Source organism: Anoplopoma fimbria, chromosome 8, assembly GCF_027596085.1.
Source record: "Anoplopoma fimbria isolate UVic2021 breed Golden Eagle Sablefish chromosome 8, Afim_UVic_2022, whole genome shotgun sequence".
Taxonomy (NCBI): domain Eukaryota; kingdom Metazoa; phylum Chordata; class Actinopteri; order Perciformes; family Anoplopomatidae; genus Anoplopoma; species Anoplopoma fimbria.
Window position 1 is genome coordinate 12,379,176 of NC_072456.1, and position 24,400 is coordinate 12,403,575.

General features: G+C 41.1%; 2 protein-coding genes across 3 annotated transcripts in view; one reads left to right on the top strand and one right to left on the bottom strand.

Moving 5' to 3' along the window:
• On the top strand, window positions 1-22,427 carry tprb (translocated promoter region b, nuclear basket protein). Of its 2 annotated transcripts, none has more exons than XM_054602100.1 (51): window positions 1-187; window positions 573-677; window positions 772-845; window positions 1,915-2,011; window positions 2,123-2,226; window positions 2,385-2,549; window positions 2,928-3,020; window positions 3,156-3,236; window positions 3,582-3,669; window positions 3,846-3,986; window positions 4,079-4,182; window positions 4,470-4,667; window positions 4,924-5,031; window positions 5,146-5,372; window positions 5,651-5,814; window positions 6,007-6,149; window positions 6,860-7,008; window positions 7,115-7,277; window positions 7,444-7,578; window positions 7,728-7,868; window positions 8,108-8,276; window positions 8,608-8,774; window positions 9,168-9,320; window positions 9,464-9,580; window positions 10,362-10,565; window positions 10,751-10,938; window positions 11,080-11,227; window positions 11,491-11,628; window positions 11,857-11,988; window positions 12,130-12,260; window positions 12,404-12,614; window positions 12,772-12,918; window positions 13,097-13,295; window positions 13,434-13,627; window positions 14,314-14,387; window positions 14,592-14,785; window positions 15,035-15,328; window positions 15,621-15,775; window positions 15,881-15,961; window positions 16,351-16,539; window positions 16,668-16,829; window positions 18,175-18,268; window positions 19,002-19,156; window positions 19,372-19,440; window positions 19,548-19,639; window positions 20,080-20,189; window positions 20,326-20,424; window positions 20,621-20,780; window positions 21,126-21,247; window positions 21,361-21,456; window positions 22,339-22,427. In XM_054602100.1, exons 1-51 carry the CDS (start codon window positions 37-39, stop codon window positions 22,386-22,388), a joined length of 7,125 nt encoding a protein of 2,374 aa, XP_054458075.1. In that variant the 5' UTR covers window positions 1-36; the 3' UTR covers window positions 22,389-22,427. The 2 variants fall into 2 exon arrangements, with proteins under 2 accessions (XP_054458075.1, XP_054458076.1); XM_054602101.1 differs by having other exon boundaries at window positions 19,551-19,639.
• prg4b (proteoglycan 4b) overlaps window positions 22,090-24,400 on the bottom strand; it is a 7,827-nt gene continuing 5,516 nt past the window's right edge. Inside the window, 3 exon segments of the mRNA XM_054602102.1 lie at window positions 22,090-22,787; window positions 23,576-23,704; window positions 24,120-24,227. Coding sequence (XP_054458077.1) covers window positions 22,678-22,787; window positions 23,576-23,704; window positions 24,120-24,227 — 347 coding nt within the window. The 3' untranslated portion in view covers window positions 22,090-22,677.

The window sequence follows — 24,400 nt, forward strand, 5'->3', positions numbered from 1 at the left end:
TGTCAAACTGCGCATGCGCGTAACTTTGTCGTAAAAATGGCGGCACTGCTGCTGCAGGAGTTGGAAGGTTTCGAGATATCTAAACTACCAAAAGCAGTTCAAAACAAACTCGAGAGGGTCTTTTCGGATCAGCAGTATGAAATCGATTGTTTAAAAGCACAACAGGAACAGTTTCGGGTTGACAGCGGTAAGATATTGCCTGGTATTGTGTTAGCCATCGGTGCTAAATGCTAAATGTTTTGCTCTGCTCGTCATCATGCACGCTGGCCGGTTAACGGAACAAAGTGGCTAAAAGTCCATAACTTTGCTATGAGCTTACTGGCAGATTTACCTCACATTGTTAATCGCTGTACACGTGTATCAAAGGCTATGGGCTATTGGACAGAAGCTAACGCTAGCTAACCCTGCAGGTTATCTGTGACCACGACTTGACGCTAATGCTAGCATTAGTTAGCATACCCCCTGAGCTAACGACAACAAGATGACATTAAACAGTTACTAAATAACGGTGTAACTTATGAATGCCAGTCAAGTCATCATCCTGACGTTTCGTGCCGACCATCTTCTTGCAGAACAACAATTCTTTGAAAAAGTGAAACAACTTGCTCAGTGTCAAGAAGACTTTCTGTCCCAGACTCAAGAACACCTTAAACTCAAAGAGGGCTTTAAAAAGCAAGGTAAGAGTTAACTCATTGCAATATTATGTACGGTTTTAATTTGACTTAGTTTCTCTGCATTGCATTACTTAATGATTTGATTTCCTTTTAATAGAGGAGGATCTTAAACTTCTACGTGAGAAGAACGATGAATATGAATCCTTACAAGCAAGGCTGTCATCTGATCAGGTAAGAAAGACAACATTACATTACATTACAGTCATTTAGCAGACGCTTTTATCCAAAGCGACTTACAGTCAGTAGTATATTACATATCATTCACCCATTCACACACTGATGACAGGCTACCATCAAGGTGCCACCATCAGACTCTAACTAACATTCATACAACATCCAGTCCACACCGATGGCAAGCCTTCAGGAGCAACTTGGGGTTAAGTGTCTTGCCCAAGGACACATCGACTGCCGAAGCCAAGAACTACCTTGCTCTCCACTACGCCACAGCCGCCCGTGCAATAATATAGCTCACTAAATCAAATCAGTCATATTACTGTTTGGTTAGACTATGTGTCTGCGTTTGGATTTGTTAACAGTTAACAAAAACTATGTGAAATGTAGTGATGCTTGACAGAAGTAGTGCTTTGTAAAGGATACAGTTTGGGATGATGTCAACACTATGTTACACCCTAAAGTGTCGAGAAACCATGTAAATGGTAAATGGACTTGTACTATTTAGTGTCCCTACCACTAAAAGCGCTCTTTACACTACGTCATTCCCCCATTCACAGACATTTATACACGGATGGCAGGGGCTGCTTTGAAAGCTGCCACCTGCCCATTAGGAATTTCTAACCATCCGCACATTCACACTATGCGGCCACAGCCGATGGTAGCAATTTGTCTTGCCCATGGAAACATTGACATGACCACCAAACTTCTGGTTGAAGGACGACCCGTTTGCTACTGAGCCACAGCCGCCCTTATGTATTGTTGCTTTTTGTGAAAGTAAAAGCATGATAAGCAACATGTCAGGGGTTTGCAAGAGATATATCTCGTTGCGGTGTCTGTGTTTGAATTGCGTATGGGCTTGCATGCAGAGGACAATATTTGGGAAAATGCAAAATAACCAGATATGTTCAAGAGGTGGAGAATGGACCAAGTTTTTTAATTGAAAAGTTAGTTTAACTAACGGGTTGTATTGATGTCACCAAAATTCCAGATACAATCTGCAAGTTGCGTTTAATTTGTAAGCAATAACAGCAATTAATATGCTTAAATAATGCTCCTTGTTTTTAAGACTTTGCTGGCAAAGGCCAAAGAGGAACTGGAGGCAGAAAAGAGAGAACTTGTGCGAACACTGGAGAGGAGATCCTTGGAAGTGGAGCATTTAAATGGTATGTACAGATGAATTTAGTCAGGAGACCTTTGTCAAAATGTTTTATTTCTGTTAGTACACTAACCACCATTTGGACATGGCACTTGTGATATCTCTGTTGCTTCCCCAGATGACTTCAGGCAACTCAATGACAAGTTGGTTGAGGTTAACACCTCTAAGATGGCCCTGCAGATGAAGTTGGATGAACTCGAATCAGCTGAAGTCAACATTAAAGTGAGCTATATTATTGCATTGATTGAATAATATCTTTATCAGATCTGTTCGTGTTGGAAATTACTTTGTAGACAGCTATTGCCTAATACGATACTGCAAACTTTTGTTTTACCCGTAAGCAAGTAACTGAATAAAGTTGTGGTGGTTTGCTGTTACAGTACAAGGAGAGGCGTATGGAACAAGAAAAGGAGCTGCTGAATGGCCAAACATCTTGGCTGAACGAGGAATTGAAGGCTAAGAGTGAGGAACTGCTGTCCCTGTCCCGACAGAAGGGAAACGAGATACTGGAACTGAAATGCAACCTGGAGAACAAGGAAGATGAGGTATGCCTCTTTATTTACATTAAGGTGTTTTATACAGCTAATTGACAAGGAGAAAAATGCTATTATGGCAGTAGCAACAAATACAATGACAAGAATAGCATGTCAATATTATTATTTGTCAAATTACATCACATTAAATGTAGAGCTGGGTGTGATGCACCAACCATAGACCAACAGCTATGTACCTACGGTAAATAAATATGGTACTTGTGGATACTTTGTAAACAGTCACTTCCTGCCGATGCTCTGAACATACTATGGTTGTAAGCAGTTTCTCTTTGTATTGAGTTCATTGAAGCATTTTTTCCAGTTATGAATGATAACCATCATCTCCAATAGTAATTACTTAATACATTTTTTTTCCTTTGTGACTTTAAGTTGAACAGACTCCAAGACCAAGTGGCCAGTTTGAAGACTTCAAATGAGCACCATCAGAAACAGAATGAGGACATGATCAGCAAACTGAAAGAAGTATGTTTTTGGTATTTCTTACAGCCTATCCCAAGTCTTTTTGTAGTCTTGTAATACTATATTTATATTCTCCAAGAAAGTGGTCAGTATTGTAGCACTCAGTGAAGTGTGTGACCGCATCTTTGCTCATTTTAGGCCAAGGAACAACAAGCCACCATGGAGGAAAAGTTCAGAAACGAGCTGAATGCCAACATTAAGCTTTCCAATCTATACAAGGTAAGTAAATGTATGACAGATGACAAGCTGATGGGGTGCTCTACTGCGTACCACCAAAGCATTTAATCCCAGTGATTACTTCAAGTTTACGTCCATGAAGTATCACAGTTTCACATTTTTAGAATATGCCAGCGCAACTCAAATGTTTTGGCTTATTTATTTAGCTGAAATGTTTAAACAGTCTTGAAGAAAAAATAAATGCCACATGTTTCTTTCATCTGTGCTTTTATTAGCAGTTTTTATATATATATATATATATATATGTAAATGATGAAAGGATTACCTGTATGTCATAGTTAAATTGCCATCATTTTACCAGCCCTAACCCTGTTATTGTGGTTGCAGGGAGCATCAGCGGATTCTGAGGCAAAAAGTGAAGAGCTGGGTCAGGCAGTGGAGGAGCTGCATAAGCTGCTGAAAGATGCTGGAGAAGGTGCGAGGCTGTGACAGTGACAACAACTACCATTTTCTTTATTTGTACTTTACTTTTTCCTAGAAGGAGAGCGTCTGAATATGCTTGTTTGTTTATCTGAGTGGCTTGGCTTATAATTTAGTCTCCTGTTGTTAGTATTACCTGACGTTTGCTCTGTTTACTCTTTTACGCCACAGCCAACAAGGCCCTTGAGGAGAAGTTGCAAGAGATGAATGGTGCCACAGACAAGAGTGTTGCTGAGCTAAAGGAGAGGATCCAGAGTCTTGAGAAAGAGTTGGACAATGCCAATGAGCTGCTAACAAGTTCTAAACTTAGAGGTCAGTTGGGTTGATTCTGGTACAATATCAAGCCTGGTAGGGATTTTTATATAAATAACCATTGATATCTCTACTTCTTTCTGAATATCCAGGCCCTATTGGTACAACATCTATGATCACAGAAGAGCAAATGACAACAATGTCTCCAACAGCAGCAGCTGTATCTAAGATAAAGCCCGGCATGAAGCTGACAGAGGTATGTACAGCTGAATTTGAACACCAAATGACTCTATTATAAACCTTATGGGAATTTGGTCTGAGGGAATGCATTGTGGAAATTAGTTTTAGTGATGATGAGGTACAATAGACTGCCACATCGGATTTTGATTATTACTTGATTTGCAGGATATATATTCTTACTAGTTGTTGTTGAATGAACCACAGTACAGTTTTGAACAAACAGTGAGCAGAGATGTCCTCTCTGCTCATTTTCCCTTCTTTTAGCTATCTTAATTTCATATGAGATGTCATCTGCATTTTTAGTTGTACAGCGCATATTTGGAGAGCCAGGAGCAGCTGCAGTTGGAGCGATTGGAGAATAAGCGAGTCAACAAGTACCTTGATGACATTGTGCAGGAAGTGGAAGCCAAAGCCCCGATCCTCAAACGGCAGAGGGACGAACATGAGCGCATGCTGAAGTCAGTAGCCAGTCTTTCTGCCAAGCTGGAGCAGGCTGTTAAGGTGGGTTATACAGACAAGTTCTATGTATGTTCAGTGGAATGGGATTTTCCATTAGATTACATTTAATTAGTTTGTTATGGTATTACATGTGTTTTATGGTTCACACAATGAATAAATAAATAAATGCACTTCTCAGTGATGGAATATGGGTACAATTATTTTGTTAATTTGGAAACTGGTTTGTTAAGACTATATTCTACATTTCAGAATATCTTCTGCCTAACATTCTACAAATGTCAATGTTTTTTATCTACAGGAGGTGCACCGTCTGCAGAAGGAAGCTGATGAAGCCAACAAGCGCTCCTCTGTTCTGGAAAGGGACAACCAGAGGTGTGAACTACAGCTGGGAGACATGGGTCAACAGGTGGGTGCTCACTCCACATCCAGTTAAATAATACTGGTTATTTTTTATACAATATGTATAATCATATTTCTCCAAATTCTTATTTTTTATGCCATCTTTGGTGTTTCATCACAGGTTCGTGTGCTGCTGATCGAGCTGGAAGAGGCTCGTGGAAACCATGTGCTTCATGAGGAGGATGTGAGCTCAGCTGACGTTAGCAGCACATCAGAGGTGATCAGCCAACACTTGGTGACCTTCCGTGGTGTAGAGGAGCTACAGAAGCAGAACCAGCGTCTCCTGGTGGCCCTCAGGGAGCTCAGTGATGCCCAGGAGAAAGAGGAGTTTGAGGCCACTGGCAATAAGTACGTTAAAATGAGTGCTTATTTATTTTTGTTTCCCCTTTGTTTGTTTTTTGGGTTCCTTGCGGTAAACAAACAGAACTCTAAGTAGGGTTACTGTTTGTGATGTCTCGCTATCCAAAAAGAGTGATTGGTCTTAAAATTGGGGAAAAGGAATGCTAAAGAACAAGAGTGGCAAGCATAAAAACACCCAAATAAATGTTTTGGATTCATAAATCTCTTATCACTCGAAACCGAAGATGTCAAACTGGGCTAAGGCTAAGAAAGATGATCTGTTACAGGCGTGGTGAACTGGAGCAGAGTTTGGACAAAGCCCAGCTTGAGCTGGAGTCCCTGAAGGAGCAACGCAGCCAGCAAGTCAAGATGTCTGAGTCCATCGTGAGACAGAGGGACATGTATCGTATGCTGCTGGCTCAGGCAACAGGAGTCAGCTTCCCTCAGCAAGGTAACAGACAAGAGATAAACCAAGTCATAATCCGTTAGGGCAAGACAGGGTATCCTGTACAAGCACATTTAACTGCATCTATTATGGCATCAAGCAATTTAAAGTGGCAGTTTCAGTCAAATGGCAAAGGCTTGATACAGTGTTGCAGGGATTTCTTTTATTTGGCTGAACTTTTCAGTGTTTTTCCTTAAGGTACACCAACCGAGGAGTTCTCCCTAACCTCCACCCCCCGACGCTCACCTTCAGCCATTCCCACCGCAGGAACGCCCACTGCACTCGTCTCCATGTCAACAGATTCTGCCGAAGCCTTGGAGGCCAAGGCAGCTTTGAAACAGGTGAGAAAACATCAAAATAAAGCATCTCCAGGTGTATTAATCTCAGCCATTCAACAATCTGTACACCCTGTGGTTCATGTCAAGCAGTGCCCAACACGAGTTCCATGGGAATGGCTCACTTTCGTTTTCAGGCATGGTTTTATTTGATGGTTAGTTTACGGCAAAGCTCTCTCATATCTGCAGCTGTCCAGATTACCGTTTATTACTGAGTATAGCAAGGCTATCTGTGGATCAGTATTTATGGATATTGTCAACACTACAACCACTGATGAGCTTGGCTCACTTGTTTTCAATGTCTGCCACTAGATGGCAATGTGGTTAGATTGACAGATCAGCGTTTACTTAAATTATGTGCCCAAAATATTCTGACCTTTTTTGCTAATGATGCTAGAGAATGAATTGGAATGAAATGAAGAAAATGTGCAACAGTGCCAAGTGGGCAAACAAGAATGATACTAAACTGAAAACAAATTATTATTTTATTGAAAGGTCATCAGAAAATGTAATGAAGTGGTCCAGTAGTGATGTGTATGATCTACAGTTGCAGATTTAGGTTTCACTGAAAACCAGTGATTAACCTTTAGAAAGCAATCTCGTATGAATCGGTCAAAGGCCAGTATGACCTGTGTTTTCTGTCCCTCATTAAATAGTATTTCTCAGACAACAATAACTTAGCTCTGTTGACACTAAATGAAAATGTCTGGTTGCAGTTGCAGGAGGTGTTTTCCACCTACAAGAAGGAGCGTATGGAGTCGAACAAGGCCATGACAGAGCAAAACGAGAAGCTCCAGGAGCAGCTCTCTGACCTCCACTCCCAGAATGCTAAGATATCGACCCAGCTAGAGTTTGCCTCTAAGAGGTAAGTTATTTTGAAAACCCTTTTTCTGATTCACTCCACACTTAATGTTTTAAAAAAAATATTCAGGAGAGATCATAGGCCACTAAAAATGTCTCAACAATAACAGGTATGAGATGCTTCAGGACAATGTTGAGCGCTACAGGAAAGAGATTGCGTCCCTCAGAGAGAAAGGACAGAAGATGGCCGCTGACACACAGAAGCATGAGCACACCATCCACGCTTTGAATGAGGATCTGAGAGCTGCCAAAGAGAAACTCAGCATGGCTGAGGTTTGTCTTCGTTACAGCATCCTTTAGTATTTCACAGTCATGTTTGTGGACGAGTTTGTTTCTTTGCATTTTATCATCATCATGATGGAGGAATTGCAGTGGGGCTTGATTTGGATTTGGTAGTGTCCAAGGAATTGTAGATCCATCTAGACTTCTCTCCACTTAGGGCCATGCTGAGAGCCTACGTCAGGAGAGAGACATGCTGAAGGTGGTGGAGTCCCAGCTGAACCAGGAGAAAGAGTCGATCCAGAGCCAACAGCAGAGCCAGAACTTGCTGCTGACCAACCTCCAGGCTATACAGGTAACCTAGAAGTATTACATTTGTCACTCATTGGATCTCTCACACACACACACACACACACACACACACACACACACACACACACACACACACACACACACACACACACACAAATATAGTTCAAAATTATATCTGGTGTGTTCTTCTAGGCCACTCTTGAACGTTCAGAGACTGAGACACATCAGCGTCTAAATGGCCAGTTGGAGAAGCAGGAACGAGAGATCTCCCAGCTGCAGAAGAGGCTGGAGCACGAGGTGGAACAGCGCCACCTGCTCAGCAGAAACCAGGAAGTAAGCACAACATTGGATAGTTGCCCATTTGTTTTCCAGTGTACAAGATTGTTCCACCTCAATCATGTTTGACTTAGTAATGTTCAAAGGTGTTGTGGTGTACTGATAAATCAGTACTGGTTAAACTTAAAGCCCGGTTTAATCTTGAACACCCCCCCCCCAAATGAAACAAAATGGATTCAAACCAAGACACGGAAATACAGAGGATTCAACAGTTTGCTTACTTCTCAATGTCACAGATCCAGTTAATGGAGGCAAAGAGGCAGCTGGAGCTACAGGTACCAATACACCAGAGGACCAAGGAGCTGCTGAATGCTGCCGAGATGGAGCTCAACACCCTCAGGCAGCAGCTAGGCAGTGGCGAAGTGCGTCACACCCTGACCTCCCCCACCACGCCCATTTTCAGAGGTTGGCATAAACACACATACAGGCAGAAAGATGCACGTAATACAACAGAACAATACACAGAGGAATCTATAAATGTACACATCTAAATGTATAGCATTTCCACTGGTTGTGGTTAACGTCATTTGAAGTGAAATTTTTAATGGCTTCTTGTAAAGTCTCGGTCTGTTATGAAATGTCTGAGCCACACTCTTTCAAAAGATTTGGGGTTTTAAGCACAGACTCCTAACAATGTTATTAGTCCAAAACCACTCTCCCTTCCTAAAAGCGCATACTAATTGTACTGTTTTCAAATTTCATCTCTCCTTTCTGCCACTGATTCTTCTGCTTTCAGGCCTGCCGGGGTCAGATCAAGACAGAGAGGACTTGCAGGGCCGCCTGCGGCTGGCTGAATCCCGGGCTGAGGAGCTGGCAGAGAGCCTCAGGGTAGCCACCTCCAGCATGGAGCAGTACAGATCCATGGCCCAGAGCCTGGAGGAGTCCCTAGACAAAGAGAAACAGGTGCAAAACAAACCCAAACTGCCTGTCAGTGTTCTCTTAAAACCAACGATCACAACCAAAAATACATTAAAGATTAAATGCGTATATTTAAAAAAAGCAAATTTTTCAATAAACTAAGTTCTTACATGTGCATACATTTATTAACATTACTTTATATTGCATTGTTTAATTTTCTGTGCACCTTTACCATTAAAAAATGCAGAGTTTGACAAAAATTGTTAGAATGTCTTTTGCTAATGAAACAAATTTAATGGCTATTTGTAAAAATAAAAAAAATGCATCAATTTGTATTTTTGAATTAAAACATACCAAACAGACATTGGGAACTTTTTGACATTTTGATGAAGATTATGGTTGTATAAAATCCTATATTTGCAAATGCCTAATGACCAGGTAACGGAGCAGGCACGCTCATCCATTGAAGCTCGTATGAAGGAGGCAGAGAAGCAGCACCGCAGGCTGGAGGAGAAGCTTCTGCAAGCAGAGAAAGACAAACAAAATTCAGAGGAGCAGAATAGGAGAGACCTGGCCTCACTGGATGAACAGGTATATTACATTTTCTTTAAGAAAAAGCAGTTCCCTGCGGTCTTTCCCCTCACCACATTTGATCTTTTGAGCACTATATTGCTGTTCAGTTTTATACAACATCATACAAAGAAAGAAAACTCTTTTTGTTGTGTATCTGTTAGATGAGCAGTCTGAAGAGAAGCCTCAGCAGCGCTCAGGCAGATCACCAGTCAGTGCTACAGCGAGTGGCAGTGGCTGAAGCCCAGCAACAGCAAGCTCTACAAGACAGCCAGGAGCAGGTAAGCACCTATTATATCATTTATTGTAAAGGAATTAGGTTTGCTAAATTAGATTCTTCAGATTTTCAGTACCTTGTTAGCTTATCATTTACTGTTAACTGACTACATTAGTTAGCCTTGGATGCCAGGGTGCTGTGGTTCAAATGCACCAACAAGCCGCCCAGCTGCAACATTAAGGGATGCTTAAACGCCTGCTGCAGTGTAAAGTGCTAAACAGGCAACTCTCCCGAGTTCACCCGTCCAGGAGAATTAGCAGCCATATTGTTGCGGACACATGTAGCCACTCTACCCTAAAGTCTGCACTGGATCAATTCATCTAGCTGTGAGGTAGTCAGCTGGCATACTCTGTCAGAGTCTGCTCCAGTGTATTGCAACCCAGGGTAAAGTAAGTGAGTGTCTGGTCGAGGAAAAGAGAGCTTGTGTGTGACTGAGTATGAAGTCAGCTGTTACGGTATCGCCTTGTTATATCATGTCAAGCAAATATAAGTGTCCCATCTCTGCATACCTCTCTGAGTGATCACAAAGCATGTTGAAACATCAAATAAAAACCTGCCATTTCTATATCTCTTATACATCTACAATAATAATGAATGAACTGTTTTTTTTATCAGGTTTTCCAACTAGCAAGTTTCAGGACCACCCATTCATTTTTATCAGTATAAGTTTCTTCCAATTAATTAGTGCAGTATCAGTAATTAATACTCTATTGAAACTAAATTGCTACTGCACTTTTATGATGAAAATGCAATGATTGTGACAAATCTTCTTTCCCTTTTCCTAGGCTAAGCTGGCAGCTGAAGCGCAAGACAAGTATGAGCGGGAGATGATTCTGCATGCTGCAGACGTGGAGGCCCTGCAGGCCGCTAAGGGTCAGGCGCTGCAGGCCGTGGAGCTCAGACACCAGCTGGATGAAAGAGCCCAGAGAGTCAGCGCTGAGCTAATGGAGGCCAGGATCTCCTGGGAGGAGCAAGAAAAGATCCTCAAGGTGATTTGATAGAAGTACAGATGATGACGAGACACAATTAGATATAATCAAATGGAGTTGGAGACAAAAGCCCAACAAAAAAAAAAGTCAGGTCCATATGATTTCATTTTTTTGGGTTTTATGGTTTTGTCAAACAACTTATGATATTTACCCAATCAATCTTAATTTCTTTGCTTACATTATAGGAGGAGATGTCTAAGATGGAGATCCGCCATGAGGAGTTGCAGAGGCAGAACACCCTTCTGCATGAGCAGATCCAGACAATGAGCAGCAAGATGGCTGACAAGTTGCAACGTGCTGCCAATGAGAGTCCAATGAACATCTCCCTGACTGAGGAGGGAAAATCTCAGGACCAGGTCCTGGAAATTCTCAGGTAATGCATGTTAATGCCAAATCAAAAAAATCCTTTTGTGATGTCGAGGAGCCTTGCAATCATGCTGCTCAGCTGTGGTCTAGTTTCCGTCCTTCCACATTCTCCACTATCTTTGATGCCCTTGTTTGTTTTCCACCAAAGGTTTGTGCGTCGGGAGAAGGAGATTTCAGAGTCTCGTTTTGAGGTTGCCCAAGGTGAGAGTTTGCGTTACCGTCTGAGGGTGGAGCATCTGGAACGAGAGTTGAAGGAGGTGCAGGACAGCTTAAGTGCTGCAAAGGAGAGGATGCAGGTGTGTTTTTGTACTTCCATTTTTTTTTTTTCTCCTGTCCACTGAAAAATCTTCAATCATTCAATTGAGTTGAAAGATTGAGAATCTCTTTTCCTGGACATTTCATTGTTTAGTGTGCTAAGAAAATCCTCTTTTTGCTCACTTTCTTCAAAGTGTGGTCAAGAACCGTTTACTTAATGAAATACACAAGAAATGAGTCTAACCTGGTAATAAAACCTAGAGATACTCCATGTGACTAAAAGCCCAATGCTAATCCTACTCAGGTGACAGCGAAGACTCTGGCTCAGCATGATGAACTGATGAAGAAGACTGAAACAATGAGCATCCTGATGGAGACCAACAAGATGCTGCGAGAGGAGAAGGACAAGATGGAGCAAGAACTGCAGCAAACCCAAGCTAAGGTATCGGTTGCAGAAAATGTTTGTGGTTGTGTGGAATGTAATGTGCCCTCCTGTGATGCGATATGCTCCAATAATGAACTTTATTTTGGGGTTATTGTACACTCTTACTTAATTTACTACAAAATGCGCTACATTATCCTGGTATTACAACCTGTTTCACTTTCAAGAAGTATTCCTGAGTGAACCTCCAAATCCAGATGTTTCAGCACATCGTCGTGTGTATTTCAGGTACAAAAGCTGGAGTCAGACATCATGCCACTGCAACAGGCCAACTCTGAGCTGAGTGAGAAGAGCGGCATGCTCCAGGCGGAGAAGAAGATACTCGAAGAGGAGATCAAGCGCTGGAAAGCTCGGACCCAGGTGAGTGAATAATGCTGCTTCTCAGACGGGGAGGAATAAATCTGTCATCAGAAAAGCAGATTGTCATGTGATGACTATTTTATTCCAAATGTTTTATCATTTCACATCAGTAACGCACAACCTTTTCTCACATTCTTTTAGCATTTGGTGAGCCAGCAAAAGGATTCAGACCCAGAAGAGTTTAAGCGTCTGCACTCTGAGAAGGAGGCACATGTCAAACGCATTTTGCAGCTCACTGAGGAGAGCACCAGACTTAAAGCAGAGGTGGCTAGGTGAGGCAATATAAATGATATTACTATTACATTTTTATTGAGCAGGATATTAACTGTTAACCTTTTTCCTATATTTAATACAACCAGTTATTTTTCTGCCGCTCAAGCATTCATTTTCCCAATCCTTTGATTTATCTCTATAGGTCCAATAATTTAACAACATCTCTGCAAAGCCAGATACAGAACTTGCGTGACAATATGAGTAAGATAACTGAGGAGAGGAAAAGGCTGTGTAAGGACATGGAAACCAAGAACCAGGATCTCCTGGAGAAAGGGCGAACTATCACCCAGGTCAAGAAGATTGGCCGTCGTTACAAGACTCAGTATGATGACCTCAAGGTGGAACATGACAAGGTGAGAGCTCAGTAGCTGTAAGTGTCACTGCTTTAGTCTTGATTCCACATTTAAAAAACAAAATGTGTATGGCTGTATTGTTCGATTAAATTCATTTTTGAACAGTTGCCCAAAGCCACCTTTGTTTTTGGTTTTTTTCCTATTGCGTTTTCTCTAGTTGGTAGCGGAGGCTGCAGCAGCTCCATCCCAAGAAGAGGAGGCTCGTCAAGCCTCAGTTCAGGAGCTGCAGAGCCTCAAAGATTCTCTGAACCAGGCAGAAGCCAAGACCAAAGAGTTGGAAGGACAGCTGGAGAACATCAACAAGGTCAAACCTCAAGTCACAAAAGTTTAAGCCAAGACCTTTGACTGATCTGTCCATTTTAGAGTGAGACTAGTGTTCATGGCCTTCTATCAGGGAGGTAGTCCATGTACACTGATTGTTGTTATATCATCAATTATTATATAAATATTCATTAGTATCATGTCTTCCTGGCCTGTGACAGGTGGTTACAGAGCGTGAGACTGAAGGGCGTAATGCCCAGGAACAGTCGTCAAGGCTGCAGACAGAGCTGACCAGGCTAAGGCAGGAGCTGCAGGATAAAGCTTCTCAGGAGGACACGCTGAAAAAGCAGATGACTGACAAAGAGGAAAAGACCAGGAAGGCCCTCGTCAATGCCAGGCAGAAGATCAACCAGCTCATCAGTGAGATTGTGTCCCTCATATTGCAACTAAAAGACTAATGATAAAGCACTTGTTTATAGATGCCTCTTCGATTTGCCCCTATTGTACTGTTGCTTATTTGTTTTATTTGAATCTCAGACCTTAATGATTTATGTCCAGGCACCAAAGACCAGCTGCAGAAGGAGAAAGAGGAGCTAAAGCAACAGCGTGAGGAGCTGGAGGTGCGAGTGAGCGCTCTCAAGTCTCAATACGAAGGGCGCCTGAGTCGACAGGAGAGAGAACTGAGAGACCTGCGAGGACAACAGGAGAGGCAAGAGCAGAGAGACGAGCCACCTGAGGCAGGTCCCTCCAAGGTGAAAGACTGCTTTAAAGTTTTTACAAGCCAGACATCTATATTTTTGTTCAATTTTATACTCTTTTCAGCCAAAGTTTAACATATTACAATTGATAATATGCAGTGCAATAAATAGAGTAGATACTATTGAGCTTCACATGCAAAATTTGCAGTTGCATAAATGTTTTGCTCATGAGTACCAGTGATACCTTCAGTCATCTATTGTTGCAGGTTTTTAAAACAGACACAGAAACGATCTGTTAACTAAAAACATGACATTTAACGTCTGTTTTCTCTGAACATGCTAAAAACAGGATGTCAGGAAAAGAGGTGGAACTTTTATACCAACAGTGTTATTGTTTACAAATTATCTGTAAATGTCAGTTTTGTTGGTAACCTTGACATCAACTTTTCATCACTGTAAAAATGATCTAAACTCTCCAGGTTTTGTTAGCAGAGCCAGAGATCCTTTGTGAAAAGTTTGCTGCTTCTGTATCCTCATATGGAACAATGGCTCCTTAGGGGGCAATGTCTTAAGAAAGACATTTGATAAGTTCATTAGATTGGATCAGGCAATGGCAACTTCCTGTGTCTGAAAAGGGATTTCGAGTGACATTGTTGCAAGTCTGATGAAACTACAGTATCATGACTCTGCATCTTGTTTGGTTCCCAGCGTGACTCAAGTCTTTCTGTCCTGATTTTCAGACCCAGGAGCAGCAGAGGAGCACAGAACAGAGGCAGATCAGTCTGAAGACAACCCCAGCTGCAGACAGGGGCAGGTATGATATACAAAACCACTTAACTAGTTTATAAGTTTCCACTGCAGTGCAACACACGTAAATAGTATAAGTGAACACGTCATACTTTTTCCTGTAGTTCTGGGGTCCTCTTTAGGATGCTTGCTGGGACTTGTTCAAACCTTTCTTATATTAAATGTACATTAAAATGATCAGCATTCATGTCCTGATCGTTGTCTCAATCAGTGCCAGCACATCTGAGCCTCCAACTGCCAACATTAAGCCGACACCTGTGGCTGCAGCCAGCAAGCAGCCTGTCAATCCGGGAAACAAACCCACTCCAAGAGCAAGCATCAGGCCCATGATTACCCCAGCTACTGTACCCACCCCAACACCCACGGCTACGGTCATGCCCACCACACAGGTGGAGACCCAGGAAGGTAAGTTTCCCTTTAGAGTCTCACATTGAAAGCTTTAGTCTAAAGTTTAGACTAAAGCTTTCAATGTGAGAAACCAGCCAAAGGATTATTTTCCCTAAAGATGAATGTAAATAGTTATTCTAGTAAAGGTATGGCTTAACAAAGAACTTTTCCCTCTGTGTTTATTTGTGTGTGTTAAGTGATATTAATGCAGCTGCAGTCTTAATGAAAAGCTTAATCTGTTTTCCACTAACTTAAACTACCCTACAGCCATGCAGTCTGAAGGCCCACCAGTGGAGCATGTGACTGTGTACGGCAGTGCCAGCGGCTCGGTGCGCTCTGCCAGCCCCAACGTCCAGACCACGTTAGCTAGCCCCATGCTTACTGTGCAACAGACCCAGACCCAGACACAGGCCACAGCATTTGTCCAACCGACTCAACAGCAGAGCATGACCCATGCAGAGCCGGCCAACCAGGAGCCACCACCCATGGTCATTGAGGCAACACCTAGCTCGCAGATGGAATGGCCTTCAGCATCTTCCACCTCCTCTGTGTTTGGGACTTGTAAGAAACTAACCTTTGTAAAATTGAGATGATTGTTTGTTTATATGGAATTGCAATGCCTGTTTTAAATAATGTATATTTCATTTAATTTATGTAATTGTGTCATAAATTAGGAATACAGTCCATTTTGCATGCTTGGTGCTACGGATTAAACAATGATAGACATCCAGTACGAGCTACACTGAGTTTCCCTTTTATTTATGTTTTGCCACCATTTTACATGGTGTGGTTTTAAATGTCTCATTGTACCCTCAGGGGGAAGTCTAAACAATATTCATTCCTTATCTTTTAGTTTCAGCAACACCAGGAACCTCTTCCATGTCAAAGAGGCCTCGTGAGGAGGAGGAGAGTGCAAGCGTGGTCACTGACACCGAGTCCACCCAGGAGGATACCTCCAGGGCTCCTATCCCTAAGAAGCTGCGTATCATCCAGAGAGTGGGTCCAGAGGTGAGGAGGGGCAGTGCATAGAAATCTTAAGAGGTGTTTTTAATTACTCGAAAACTGGTACAGTGTTGTCTTGGCCGTCATGCAGGTGTTATGTGTTCTCCTCAGGAGGAGGTGCTGGTGGAAGACAGTGCTGAAGCTGAGGGGGTGGTGCTAACAGACAGTCAAGACGGTGCAGAAGCAAGCCAGGTAGGCCATCACCTAATATGAAAATTGATAAATTGTAAATTGTTCCTTCAGAGAGGAAAAATATACTGCAAGTGTTTAACATTTCCTACCATTGCACACAAAAGGAAACTAAATGCTCTTTTTCTAACAGTTCTGGCCTGCTGCATGTTTTTACCATCAAGAAACGATCTTATAACTAGGCTATAAGCTTACCATTAAATACTATCTCTTGGGAAACAAAGGGCTGGTAAATATAGCGTATTATTTGTAACGCACAGGATTATTTGTGTAGTTATTACTTCTTTGTACTGCATGTATCACACATTTTTGTGGAAGTTATTAATTTTTCATAAAAAGTGTACACGAGTAGAATGCATGTTGTTCATCGTGTCCATTGTTCCGCCCTGCAGACGGAGGAGTTTCCCGTACTGGAGGAGGGAGATGAGAGTGCAACCTCCCAGTCCATCCTGATTGACCAAGAGGTTACCCTGACCCAAAGTGACGCTCCTCACCAGCTACAGCAGGAAGTAATTGTCATAGTAACGGACACAGAGAGTGATGATGACCAGGAAGAAGAGGATGAAGAGGAAGAGGAGCAGGTAAGGACTTTATGTCAAGCATTTAAAAAGGCAGTGTGTAAAGTGGTGGTATACAAGGCCCAGAATTTGTATTTTTAAAAGATGTCTCTGGTTCCTGCCACTAATAATTGAATCACTGCTCAACGTAGGACTACGATGAGGATGAGGAAGAGGAGGAGGAAGAAGAGGAGGAGGAGGAGGAAGAAGAAGAGGATGAGGAGGAAGACGACGGAGAGATGGGCGAGGAAGGAGAAGACAGTAACGAGGGGAGCGGAGACGGGAACGAGGCTTACGAAGGAGACGACACAGAGGTTCGATTACCCATGACTCATAATGTTGTCACAGTTACAACATAGACCTTTGCACGCACGCACGCACACAACTGTCTCATCTTGTACACAGTTAACCCTTCCCACGCTTTCAGTGAGAGATTTATGTTTTTTTTCCGGCGCACACACACACACACACACTCAGTTTTTCCACAAAGTCTGACTTCAAAGTCATTTGCATTTTGTCCCTGTGTTGTAACTTTCTGTTTTTATGAAAGCTGCTTGTGTTGACTTTAGATGTTTACCTTTTTACTCTAGTCTTGGTTGCACATGTTCAGAAGGATGAGTCAGTGTCTACAAAGTGACAGCTAACGGTCTTTCAAATGTAATCCACATGTGGGGAATCTGTGAACCACTGTCCTGTGAGAGGGTGCTTTTGACATAACTAATACAAACATTTTCTTTGAGGGCAGTTGTTAGAAGAAAAAGGTCAAGCTGCAATAATGACCAAAGTTTATTAACATTCAATTGAAATATAAACTGTAGATGTCGTCATGACACATTTTAGACACAACAGAGAGGTTATCCTCAGCCAAACAACAAGTTTTTATAACATTTCCAAGTTATATTTTAAGATTTTTCTAGTTTTTGGTAATCTGAATCCTGTGAACCTTGATGGAAAGTAAAAAATGATACAAATCAGAGATGATCACTGAATAATGAAAAAAGCTTTCTTTTAATGAACATATTTATTAAACTATGAAAAAAAGCTTATAACACATTAAATTATGCTGAAATAATACTCACATTATTGGGCTACTCCTATTGTTGAATTTAAAACTAACTGTATCAAGAAGAACTGCTGAGACACACTGAGTCCTGAGTATAATAAAAAGGCATGTAAAAAGTAATTTCAGGTTTCCAGCTTATCCTTAAAATGTCTTCTAAAAGTAGTCTTCTAAAGGCTTAAAGATGCATGGAAGTAGAATTTCTCATATAACGCTTTTGTAAACAGTAAAACAAAGCGTTATAATTGTCTGATTTGAAATTGGTTGTGCTTGTTGTCTGTATGGGTCCTGAACATTTTTAACTAGTACATATGGATGTACATGAGTTGTTTGACTTGTAATTCCTGGCATTTTCTAAAGGGCATCTTTGTTCCATATTGGGAAAAATTGTATCATAATCTATATGTGGTTTTCTGCCAGTATATCCTGGCATTTATAGTGTGTGGGAACTTTCCCATAACTTGCTCTTCCCCTCTTCTTTTCACTTAACTTTTTTTTTTTTTTTTTTGCCCCTGTTGAACTTAAAATCACCTTTATGGTTCCCTTCTCTCTTACCACCTATCCTCCTTAAGATTTCCTTTTGTTTTTTCATTTCTCAGGGAGCTGACGTAACAGACCCGGGCACGGAGACAGAAGAGAGTTTGGGGGCGTCCGACTCCACCCAGAGGCCAGCAGATTCCCAGACACCCAGCTGTAAGATCCAGGAAACCCTTTCACATACGTAGATCCACCTCAGACTCTGTACATGCGCTCATAAACTGTCCCGCCACCCAATTAGATATCAGACACTTGGCGATGATGGAGAAAGATGTAATATGTTGTTGTCTGTTTGAAGGAAAGAGTGGTGGATGTGTCTGCCAAAATAAAGGTCATTTCCAACAAGGTTTGCTTTACTTTCAAAATGATTCAAATAACTCAAGTTGTTTTGTGGCCCCATATCACTGGGGGAACAACTTAAATTCAACTTTAGTACATTTGACGGACCGTTATCCCATGATTAGAGAAACATACAATAATGGTTTCATTATGTTACCAGCCAGATTCTCAAGTGTAAGTTTATTTTTTTCTAATTTGAAACAAAAACAATTTAGTGTTTAGTGTGTCCCACACATTTACATTTCCTCCCTTCAACTTTTTTATATTCACCTTTTGAACAGAAGTACAATGACACTTAACATTTGTCCTAACCAACCTGTTTCTTGAATATGCATAATCCGATTCAATCAACTTCTGGATGCTCTCAAACAATAATTTGTTGTTGACCTTTAAGTCTATTAATTTTAGATAGAATAAATAACAATAACCAGTGGATTGGTTTGCTTTTGATAAGTAGTTTTTATTTTTTTAATATAATTTGTTCTGCTCTGAAGTTATTTCAAATTAAATGGACCTCTGTTTATTTGAGTATAATGTACTGTTGTTTCAGTTGAGGGCAGTACAATGGAGACATACTCTACAGAACAACCTATCACAAGTTCTGGTACGCGGATGCCCCAGTCGCCGCGGAGACCAACACATCAGCTGCCCCCTCGCCATAACATTGCCCCGACATCAGAACTGGGACCACCTGCTCAGGTTCAGGTATGAAGGAAAAGTAATCTGACCCTCAGTAAAGAAAAAAGAATTAAAAATGAACATTGTTTTCAGTTATTGTTTATTTTTTATGGCATAATACAGGCATTGCTTTTCTGAAAATGTGCTTGTTCTCTGGTATTCACATTATTTATCTTTTAATGTCCTCTCAATGTTTAGATCACAAGCTCTGCTAATCAATTCTGTAAAATATAACTTCACAGCGTAACCCTGTTCGTCGTCAGTCAGTGGGCAGGGTACCACAGCTCACTGCCGGGGTGCCAGGCAGTTCTGTAAGTCCGTTACATAATTTATACAAATGTCAGTGGGGAAACTTTTACTCCACTGTGTCTCTGTGTGTGTTTGTATTCAATACTTCCTGTCATCCCTTCCCCTGCAGCAGCACTTCTTTGATGATGATGACAGGATGGTTCCCAGCAATCCCACTCTGGTGTGGCCACAGCGCCCCGATGTTTTTGACCAGGCGATCCAGTAAGTCTCCCAGACCAGGAAGTCAGAATGCCTGTGAAACATTTGAATTATGTATAAGTAACAAAATCATTGGTGATACGGTACATGATGAGACATTATTGATCTATTATGTTTTTTGATTATATTACACATTTTTAGATGACATGTTTTACTTCTATACTTTGTTTGAAAATGTTGTTTTCTCTTTTTTTAATGTTTATATTTGATTGTATTACTTTAGTTTACATTTTGACAGAAAACTGGAACTTAAAACTTCTGTATCATCTACGTTATAATCTTTAACATGTACCTTTTTTAATTTTACAGAGTCAGAGGCTTGAGTGACTATTTAGATATTATTTAACTAAAAGAAAACAGTGAGGGGGAAGGCACCTAAAACACCTTGAACTGCCCTCACTCTGTTGTGTTAAGGCCCTGAATGACTGTTTATTGTTTGTCAGTTCTCCCCAAGTAGCCGGTGTGCCTCGCTTCAGGTTTGGTCCTTCAGACGACGTACCACAGACCAGCTCCTCCTCGCACTCAGACCTGGGACAGCTCGCCTCACAAGGAGGTACACCACCACCACATGCTATGCAGAGTTACAGTTTTTGTAAAACTGCATTAAACACCCCACCAGCTAACTAACAGAAAGTTGATTTTTATTTCCCACAGAATCTTAAAGTTTGCTTTTTTCTTCTTGGCTTTAGGTCTTGGGATGTATGAAAACTCCTTGTTCCTAGCAACTCATGAAGAGGAGTCTGGTGGACGCAGCGTTCCCACCACACCGTCACAAGTTGCACCACCAGGTATCAGTCTCTTTTTCTCTGTCAGTCTGATATGAAGGTATCACTTCTGTTTTTCCTACAGACCCACCCATTTCATCTACATTCTTAACTCAGTTTACAGTTTCTGAAATAGGCAGTATTCTGAATGAAAACTTGACAGATTTCAGGGTGCTAACAGTGACAATATCAGTGAGAGTATCTTGTTCTTCTCTTCCAGTAACAATCTTCTCAGAGGTTGCTCAGTCGGACACCACCAGTGAGCACGCCTCCCAGTCGGTTCCCATGGTGAGCACGTCCACACCAGGCCTGGTTGTGTCAGGAGCAGCCGGCACAGGGGAGGACAGAGACGATGTCTTCCTGGAGCCAGACACTGATAGGTGAGGCTCACTCCCTTCTGCTTTTTGTCAATCTGTTCATTAGTGTCTTATTTGACTGCTGTTGGAATTCAGATGTCGAGCAGTCTGCGAATTCTCTCCTGCCCGTCAACTCCAACATATTTATAAATGTGACCATTTCTTTATTTACTGAAAGTGTGTTGTTCACTCATTAGTTAGTATCCATAGCTGAGTCAGAAAAGTTAGCAGGTTTATAATCAGTGTATCTTGTGCTTTTTTTTTTTAATTTTCCTGCATTCATGGTTTATACAGATGATTTTAAGACTTCATGGCTGTATAATTTCATCAGATCCAATGCATGTTGTTTTGTTGGTCTGTTTATTCCAGGCCCAGTGCAGAAGTTTCGGTAGATACAGGGATCTCGCAGGGAGAGTTGGAGGAGCCAGGCCAGCAATCTGACAAGGCCTGCCTCCCCTCCACCAGCCAGGAGCCCTCCTCCAGCTCTGCAGGTACACTGTAGCCACGTGACTGTGCAGACCCTGGCTGTGAATGACAATTTATCTCCCTATGTATCTTAATTAGTGTTCAGTTCTGATTGCTGTGTTTGTTTGTTTGTTTCTAGATACAAGCAGTGCTCCACCTAAACCCTCCAGACCTGGAACCAGCAGGCCGCTGCAGCGCTGGCCAGAACACCGCGGTGGTCGCATGAAGAGAGGAGGTAAAGTTTGCAAGCACACACACACACAGAATGGGTGGTTTATGGAGCTAATACTCAGTTTTCAAATACAGTTTTGTGGTTTATGATGCTCTCTGTACTTTGATAGAGAGAATGTTGATCAGCTTGTCGAATCGAACCAAACCAGTCTTGTTTGACAATGCCAATAAGCTTGGTTCCAAACAGACAGCATAATGTGATGCGGTTTAACAAAATCAGTTATTTTTGGTGCCAAGGTGGCCTAGGGGCTAAAGGCGCTGAACTACAACGTCCTTTGTTCCAAGTCCAGTCAGGGACTATTCTTGCATGTCATTTCACATGTCTCATTTTATCTCATCTCTGTACTGTCTAAAAGAGACAGTACAGAGATGAGCAGCATAAACCCGGTGGTGTGATACGGCAGGCTTCTACACATTTTTCTAAAACCATACTGCCATTTATTATAAATCAGATCTAAAATTACAGATCTCCAGTTTAATGTTTCCTTTTCTGAATTAATAAAATATATTATTCATCCTCTCAAATAATGTATTTTTTTAGCAAAATGTCGCATGCCTGAAAATTAATACTACATCAACCTAAACTGATCTTTGTCTCTTTAGTCACACAAATCCTGGTTTCCAGCATGTTTCATTTGAATTACCAGTCATAGCATTTAATACATTTTGGTGTGTTATAATTCACTTTAATGTTGATTAGAATAACAGAGGAAACACGATCATTGTTTTACATTTCATACAGATTTTAAACAGCCACAGTAAAAAAACAAATTACATTGGTATAGCAGGCTGCTGAGATGGGGTGGAATGGGGCTGTGGCAGCGGCTACTCCCAAACAAGCTCCGAGGAGGAGATGGAAAAACAATAATATTTTATCTCTCAACAGGTCAGGGATTTCCTTCTCGGGGTATACATGGGAGACGATTCCTAAGATGAAGCACCAGTCAGAAAACTTGGAACAGTGACCGAAGAAATTGCCATTACCATCAGAAACACATTACATATTTTCCAATCAGTGTTTTCAGATTCTGTATTCAGCCATCATAATGTTCACTTATTCTGAAGCCTGTTGATTTTAGTTTTGCTTTTGTTTGTTTTTATGTACTTGTAAAGTACCTTTTTTTTTTTTTAAATCAGTCAATGCTGAAGCAGTGTGTTTTATCAGAAATGTAATAAACTTTAAAACTGTAAGAAAAAACACTGTATATGAGACATCTTTCTTTCATCAAACTCTCGCTGGGCATTTTAAGAAGTCGTTGCTCTGAGGTGACGCATTGGCTGTAGGAGCAGAAATGATGGGACGTTCACTATCCATCCTCACGTTGTAGGATTTGGCTGCAAAAGAAACAGAATGGTTCCATAAGCATTTTTGATTTATGCATGGTATTCAGGATGTATTCTTTTTTTCTTTTTTTTTTATCCATGTACATGCCAGTTTCCATTTTAAGTTGAAAGTTGATGAATTTCATGAACAGAATCTCATTCATCTTTAAACAGTCATGACCTCAGAGTTTTAAGGACATTCACTTTGACAGCTTCTGGCTTGAGTCTTAAGAGCTTTAGTGTTTTTTGAATAACATCAACGACTAGACACTAAACCCAGCGTGATGATTAAACCGTGAAATGTTTTTCTCAAGAGGAATTACAGTATTCTTTAGATGGTAGGTATCATCATTAAAATGGAATAATTTACTGTGGTTGCTCCATTTGAGCTCTAGGTGAAAGGACCCCACCCTTAATGACCTTTACATCTGCCTAATATCCCGACCCACCCTGACACACATGGTCCTCGTTAGGCATCACAGACATGTGAATGAGGCTTACAAAATTCTTTGGGCAGACAGACAAGTTAAGGACGTTTTGTTCTTTTGAAGAGGAGCAATTAAATATTGTGAATAAAGAGGATTTACTACTTCACGACCTCTTCAACTTTTATTTCAGCAACAAGTGGTAGGAGCTAATCCAAAATAAGGCAAGGAGTTTCTCTAATCCTTAACTAAATAACAATCAGGCACTTGATGTGCAGAACACAGAGCTTGAACTTAATTTTGTTCTCCAACACATTTCCTTACTACTAGACCCATTTTAGAGGAAATATCTTAAAACACAAATCAATGACTTACTTCTTGAGAAGACGTAGTATTTGTATTTCTCTGGTACTCTGATGCTCGGGACGGACACAGCAGCTGTGATGGTGGAGGGGAAACCTCTCCAAGATGTCCGGATGTTGACTACTGGCCCTAGGACAGACACTGGAAACAAAATAGTTGAAAGTAAAATGAATGAATTTATGTACTTGTTTATCAATATTTATGTAATTTAAAATGCATTTTTGGATTTTTTCTCTTTAACATCCGACCCTTAAACAGTTGCAGTCCAATAAATGGTACACAGGCAACTTATTTTCCACTTGCTAAATATTTACAAGATGGACCTCGCTGCCCTTCTCACCGTCACAAAAGAATGACTCACTTTTTCAGAGACCTCATGTGTTGGAACTCATATTAAACGTGAGTTTACGTGAGTCTAAGTAAATCTGTTAAAATGCTCTGCAGACACACGGTACACTCATCACGTTTACATTGATAAAGTAATCTATGTCATTGTTAAAGTTAAAACATGTTGAAATAGTTCTTCTCCTGTATACATTTTTAATTCTTAGAGTACCTGCTTGTCGAACCATTCTGTTGCGGACGGTGTAAACGGGGTATTGGACTTTCCTGCCACACGATGGACTGGTGCCAAACTGGTATGAATATTTCTGGACCAATCCACCTAGAAGATCCACCCAAGAGTCATTTTCAGAATGTATTCGCTCGTTTACATGAGTTGCATGATATACACAGTATTTAATTAATACAAATTTTGTTTTACACAGTAGAAAAAATTACAATAACACAAAATCAATAAAGAAACTGAAAGATATTAGTAAGCTTGACTATGTAACA

What these genes read in the sequence shown, in the direction of transcription:
- tprb (XM_054602100.1), top strand. Translation starts at nt 37, where the DNA reads ATGGCGGCACTGCTGCTGCAGGAGTTGGAAGGTTTCGAGATATCTAAA. An exon ending in GAAGATCAACCAGCTCATCA is followed by an intron (nt 13,296 to 13,433) that starts GTGAGATTGTGT and finishes ATTTATGTCCAG; the next exon opens with GCACCAAAGACCAGCTGCAG. An exon ending in ACGAAGGAGACGACACAGAG is followed by an intron (nt 16,830 to 18,174) that starts GTTCGATTACCC and finishes TTCATTTCTCAG; the next exon opens with GGAGCTGACGTAACAGACCC.